The sequence below is a fragment of the Benincasa hispida genome, chromosome 7 (assembly GCF_027475165.1).
Source record: "Benincasa hispida cultivar pf3 chromosome 7, pf3_genome.v1.1, whole genome shotgun sequence".
Taxonomy (NCBI): domain Eukaryota; kingdom Viridiplantae; phylum Streptophyta; class Magnoliopsida; order Cucurbitales; family Cucurbitaceae; genus Benincasa; species Benincasa hispida.
This window is the reverse complement of record NC_143484.1, coordinates 38852350-38858746: the sequence shown is the minus strand read 5'-3', so window position 1 is coordinate 38858746 and position 6397 is coordinate 38852350. Positions and strand designations below refer to the sequence as shown.

Below are 6397 nucleotides of genomic sequence, written 5' to 3'. Positions count from 1 at the left end.
TAAAGTTTTCAAATTTAAACTTTTGTTATTCTGTATTTTAATTTTGCTCTTTTAACACACCCTCTTTTTTATATATATATATATTAATCAACTAATATGACACATTTAAAGTATATTAGTTATATATTTTTTTCCTTTTTATCTATATACTTTTTGTATTTTTTTTTTTTTTTTTTTTTTGTTTACAACAATATGAGTTATTACTTACTTTAATTTTTATATTTGCTACATTTTTATATCCCTTTTGGAACATTTTTCCTTTTTAAATAATGTTGTTTCTTTCATTTTTTTAAATACAAAAGTACAATAGGTTGGAAAGATTCAACCTAAAGCTCACTGATACTCAGTTTAGTTTACTTATTTTGACAACTTGGTCGTGTTTGGAATAACTAGAGAAAAAATGTTTTTTTAAGAAAAATCATTTTTATATTTTTTTAGAACACTTAAATAACTAGTCATTTTCAATCGTATATCAATAGCGTATCAAGTGTATTGAATGTGTATCAGCAATGTAACAATTGTATCATGTGTATACTACTAGTAGTGTATCAAGTGTATATTAATAGTATATTAAGAATACCAAATGTATCATTTGGGATGAACTTGTTTTTTTGCTATTTTTACAAAAATAATGAGTCTGAATTATGGACCTAATTTTTTAAATTTATTTTGTCAAATCTATCGGAATACTTAATTTATTCTGATTTGATTTATTGATGTCTGATAAGAAGTTTGACATTGAAAACCAAAAGAACAAATATGTATACTTAAGAAATGAAATCTATATAGTGAGTTTATTTATTATAACTAGAATTTACATCTCATTATCACAAAGCTACATAATTTCTAACTTATGAACGTCTACTTTATTGAAACTTGTATCAACATTAACATATTATACTCTTTATTTGTATAGTCATTTCTTTGTATCTTTGAACTCAATTTATATGTCTCCCAACTTTAAATTTTTATTAAATGATCATTGATCAAATTTTGACTAGCTAATTAGATTTTAAAAAATGATAATTAATATGAAATTTCTTAATAGAGTAAGCTAGTTCGTCAAAGGGCTTCTGAACTACACAAATCCAATTAAAATTGTAAAAAAATCACATAAACTTAGTATATATATATATATATATATATATATATATATATATATATCCAAATTCATATATTGTTTTAATTTACTTCTAAGTTACCCAACTTCGTAATGATTGTCTAAAAAAATTCTAATCTTGGCTTATACTTTTATTCAGTCGAGTTACGTTCATTTTCATTTCTACCTTTATTATTGAATTTTGAATCTAATTTTCATTTGATCTAAGATTTCAAAATATTACATTTTTATGTTTAAAATTTGAGTTAGTTTCTAATTGATCTTAAGTTCAACTTTTTACACATTTACACGAGAATTTCATTTATGCCGACTTTTAGTTAATTTTATATAAATTAATTTAAAAACAATACAATTTCTATGTCATCCCAGCTCAAATTTTCTTCAATTTTAATTCACTATTTAAAATAATCAAATAATTTCATACAACTATTCTAAAACAATTAACTAAATTGACTGAAAGTGAGCATTAATAAAAAGAAAAATTTTCACAGATAGAAACAATGTTAAACTATTTATAGAAATAACAAAAAAAAAATTGATGAAATTCTATTAGTGTCTATCAATGATAGATTTTTATCACTCTCTATCCATGAAGATTAAAAATTTGTTATTTTGTGTAAATAAATTTCTTATATTTCTACTTTTAAAAATCCTCCTAATAAAAATACATAACTTTAAAATTTAAGGATCAAATAAAAATGGTGATAAAAGCTGAAAATTAGCGTGACATTTTGAAATTTTTTAGACCATACGAAAATTATTCTCAAATAAAAAGATTTTTCTTAAAAAAAAAAAGAAAAAGGGATAATCTCTCTCTCTTTTTGAACAAAAAGACTTGGTCAACGATGAGTCATTGTCATTCCATCGTATAAGGAAAGGAAAAAGAAACTACAATAAAAACAGGGAATTAGCTAAGCAATTTCAGCATATGGAACAGCCGTCCACCACTCGTACCTGATTCCTCCCTCCCAATACTCCAAACACTCAAATTTTCCTTAGCCCCACGAACCACTCACGCCATACAAATAAATTTAAGCCATTTTAAATATGAAAAATTTGGGTATTCTCTACCATGCATCAAAATAAGTATAATTCAATCAAATATTATCATGTAGTATTTTTATTTTTTAAAAAGATAATATTTTCTCTAATTTCTTTTTTGTGTGATAAAGATGTGGAGAGCACAAGAATAGATTGCACCTAATCATTGCTCTTTAAAATATATACTCATTTATTTTAAAAGTCAACATTTAATATTTAGTAATCAACTATGTAAACTAAATAATCCATTAAACTTTGTTTTAGTTCGAGAAAGATTTAAGCTACCAAGCTTTCCCTCGATTTATTTGTGAGTATCCATTATCACTACTTAAACTATATTAAGAGTTTCTTTTAATTATGTATATATTTAAAATTGAATACATATGATTCTTTTAACATATCATAAATGGTTAGATCAGAGGTTCAAATTTGTCGAATTTTAACCTGAACAAGCCTCTTTTGAACGTCAACAAACTTCCATTTAGACCTTTCTAAAAATGTATTATGTTAGATATGGGTTTAATGTTTAATATGAAATTTTCGAATTCCAAGTTTTAAGTCTACAGTTAGTCATATAACTGCAAGTCTTTGTCGTTTTTCTCTGGGCTTTAATCTAATCGTCTTCTTGTTCTTTCTCTATATTATCGCATCACACCAGCTCAGAACTTGCCTTTCCATTTTTTCTATTATTCTACTTTGAATTCCTCACAGACCCTTTTGACCATTTCTATATAGTTTTGTTCTTTGTTGTTAAATTTTTATTCCTATCTGTCTGTTGATGAAAATCAATTTAGAGATGAAAGATTTGAAGGAGATGGAAAACAGGACCTTCTCAGAGGTTGTCTCTCAAATTATAGCATCTACAGATGAGTTAGCGTCCATATCCAAGAGTTCAGAAACAGAGAAAGAGATGTTTACTGAATTAGCTCTTGTTTTGGAAAAAATCCCACCAATTTTCAATGATTTGAGAGACTACGACAAGATCATGGACACCCCATCAATCAGAAAAGCAGTTGAATCCCTTGAGAAGGAGATAAAGCGTGCCAAGAGTTTGATTAAAGTTCACAACCAAAAAATGAAACATGTTGAATCTATTGCTCATGATCTTGGCCGGTCCTTGGGCCTTGTCCTGTTTGCTACTGTTGAGGTTTCAACGCAGTTCAAAACAAAGATTGGAGAGCTGCACAAGGAACTAATGAACATGAAGTTTAATGAGAATTGCAGTCCAACTTCAACTTCAACTTCAAGTAGAACCACGGAGTTCATATGTGATTTGAGAGTGGAGGAGATTGAAGAAGAACGAATTAGCATTAAAGTCTGTGACATTGCACTGCATCTCAAGTATGGGAATGATGATGAAGTCAAGCGTGCAGTTGTCGGGTTGAAAGAGTTGATACAGAGTAAAAATATTAATGATGAATGGCTCAATGAAGAGGGAATCATTTCAATTCTGCTGAACCGTTTGGGTTCTAGCAAATCCACTAATCGATTAATAATCATTCAAGTACTTAGGTATCTTGTTTGGAACAGTCCTGCAAGCAAGGTAGAACCATAAGTGGAACTGACTATTGCACCCTTTATGAGACCGTTATTTTCGATCCACTGAAACACAATAATTTGCAGGAAATGATGGCAGATGTGGGACCTTTGTCAACATTGGTCAAGTCTTTGGCTGGGGATGAGGAGGAGAGGAGGGAAGCTGTGGGATTGTTGTTGGAACTCTGTGATCTTGTTAATGTACGGCGCCGGCTTGGCAGAGTTCAGGGTTGTATTGTTATGTTGGTTGCCATACTGAAAGGGGACGATCAAATTGCTTCCTCTGATGCAAGGAAACTGTTGAATGTATTGTCAGGGAATACCCAGAATGTGCTTTATATGGCAGAAGCTGGTTATTTTAAGCCAATGGTGCAGCATTTGATCGAAGGTAAAGTGAGAGAACAAAAGCAAAAACTCTAACTAGTATGCATTTTGTTTATTTCTTCAGAACATGCTTTGAGAACTATACACTTGGGAGCAATTATAGTAGCTCATTTAAGAGGGAACTAATGCTTTATCTTAATATCATGTCTATAATCTAGTGGCGATCACCGCATTACTGATCATGTTGTTGCAAGGTTTAAAAGCATTTGATTAGTTTAGTTCTTTGGAGTTGATTGGAGTGCAACCAAAGTATCTCTCCTTATCTAGATAAGGCGTGGATATACAATTTGAGTGACACTATCTTCATTTATATGAGAAATCATGCGAGTTATGCTCAATGTAGACATTATCGTACAAATGTAGAGATATACAAGTGATTCTAGCATCCCCTTTTACATCCCTCCAACAGGAAATCTGGATTGCTGGAGGATCCAAATTCACTTATAGTTATAAATTTCTGGATTTCGAGCTCATAAAAAGAAATACGATGTTTATGCTTTTAAGATCAAGCAATTCATGAGTTCTTAATGTTGAATGCTGTCCATGTGTTTAGGTTCTAACATGAATAAGATACTTATGGCAACGGCACTTTCAAGGATGGAGCACACTGAACAAAGTAAAGCCTCACTAGGTGAAGAAGGAGCAATTGAACCCCTTGTCCAAATGTTCCGTACTGAAAAGCTTGAAGCTAAATTATCAGCCTTAAGCGCATTGCAAAGCCTCTCAGGCTTGCAGGAAAATGTCCAGCGGTTGATTAGTTCTGGGATTGTCATTTTATTGCTTCAACTCCTTTTCTCTGTAACTTCTGTGCTTATGACTCTACGAGAACCTGCAGCCGCAATTCTCGCAAAGATTTCTGAATCAGAATCAATCCTGATGAACCATGATGTGGCTCTGCAAATGCTCTCGCTTCTGAACTTATCAAGTCCTGTAATTCAGAATCACCTCTTGCAAGCACTCAATAACATTGTTGCTAATCCTGATGCGCTTGAAGTTAGAAAAAAGATGGTGGAGAGTGGTGCAATCCAGCTTCTCTTCCCCTTTTTGATGGAAGATAATGCTAAGATCAAGAGCGGTGCCTTGAAATTGCTTTATACTCTATTGAAAGATGCACCAGAAGAGCTAGAAGAGAGCCACATAAGTGTAATTCTGAATATAATTTCCTCGACCAATTGCATATCTGAAAGGGTCTTTGCTGTTGGTATACTAAGCAATGTTCCTGTAACTCAAAAGAAAATAACAGAGATGCTGAGAAAAGCAAATCTCGTGCCCATCTTGATTTCCATCATGAATTCCGGCTTGGCTAATTCGGATGTTTCTATATCTTTGTCTTCAGAAAGTGTAGCGGGTTTATTAGTACGGTTTACTAATCCATTTGATAGGAAATTACAGCTTCATTCAGCAGAACAAGGGGTGATTCCTTTACTGGTGAAGTTGCTGTCAAGCGAGTCGCCCATTGCTCAGAGCAAAGCAGCAACTTCACTAGCTCAGTTGTCGCAGAACTCACTCTCTCTCAGCAAGTCCCGGACTTCTAGGTGGTTATGTGGACCTCCTTCAAAAGATTCAATTTGTGAAGTTCATGGAAGGCAATGCTTTATAAAAAAAACATTTTGTTTGGTCAAGGCTGATGCAATCCCTCCTATGATCCAAATTTTGGAAGGAAAAGAAAGTGAAGTAGATGAAGCTGTCCTCAGTGCCCTTACCACGCTTTTGGAAGATGAAATTTGTGACAATGGAAGCAAGTACATAGTTAAGATGTCTGGAATTCAAGCCATCTTAAAAGTTTTAGGTTCAGGCCACGTTGATGCTCAACAAAAAGCATTGTGGATACTGGAGAGAATATTCAGAATTGAGGAGCACAGAGTCCAATATGGAGAAACTGCTTGGTCAGTGCTTGTTGATTTGTCCCAGAAAGGCGATTCAAGTTTGAAGTCAACCATTGCGAAGCTATTAGTACGTCTGGAGCTATTTCAATTTCAATAACTTAGGTACCTGTGAGCAAATTTGAACAGCATGGTATATACCATAACTTTTGTCCATAAACATTCATGTTCAGTTTACTATGATTTTTGCTTATTCAGTTGCTCGAAAGATTTCCATTAAAATACGAATGTGTATTACTACTTACAAGTTACAACTTATATATTTTTGAAGTACTAAAAGAGTTGAAAAAGAGAGCCGTTTCTGGAACTACTGTATTTTTAGATTGGCTAATCATAGAAGATCAACATAAGAACAATTCCTGGAATTCTTGAGACTGTCTTGAAACCATTGTTTAAGGACATTCCTTCTCAAAAAGATCTTGGGCAATAAAGA

At 32.2% G+C, this 6397-nt stretch overlaps 1 protein-coding gene across 1 annotated transcript; it reads left to right on the top strand.

The window, feature by feature from the left end:
• Positions 1-2764: 2764 nt before the first annotated feature.
• On the top strand, positions 2765-6271 carry LOC120081500 (U-box domain-containing protein 44-like). Its single transcript, XM_039036445.2, has 3 exons — positions 2765-3704; positions 3785-4085; positions 4635-6271. The coding sequence occupies exons 1-3, from the start codon at positions 2940-2942 to the stop codon at positions 6062-6064; spliced, it is 2496 nt and encodes an 831-aa protein (XP_038892373.1). The 5' UTR covers positions 2765-2939; the 3' UTR covers positions 6065-6271.
• The last annotated feature ends 126 nt before the right edge of the window (positions 6272-6397 follow it).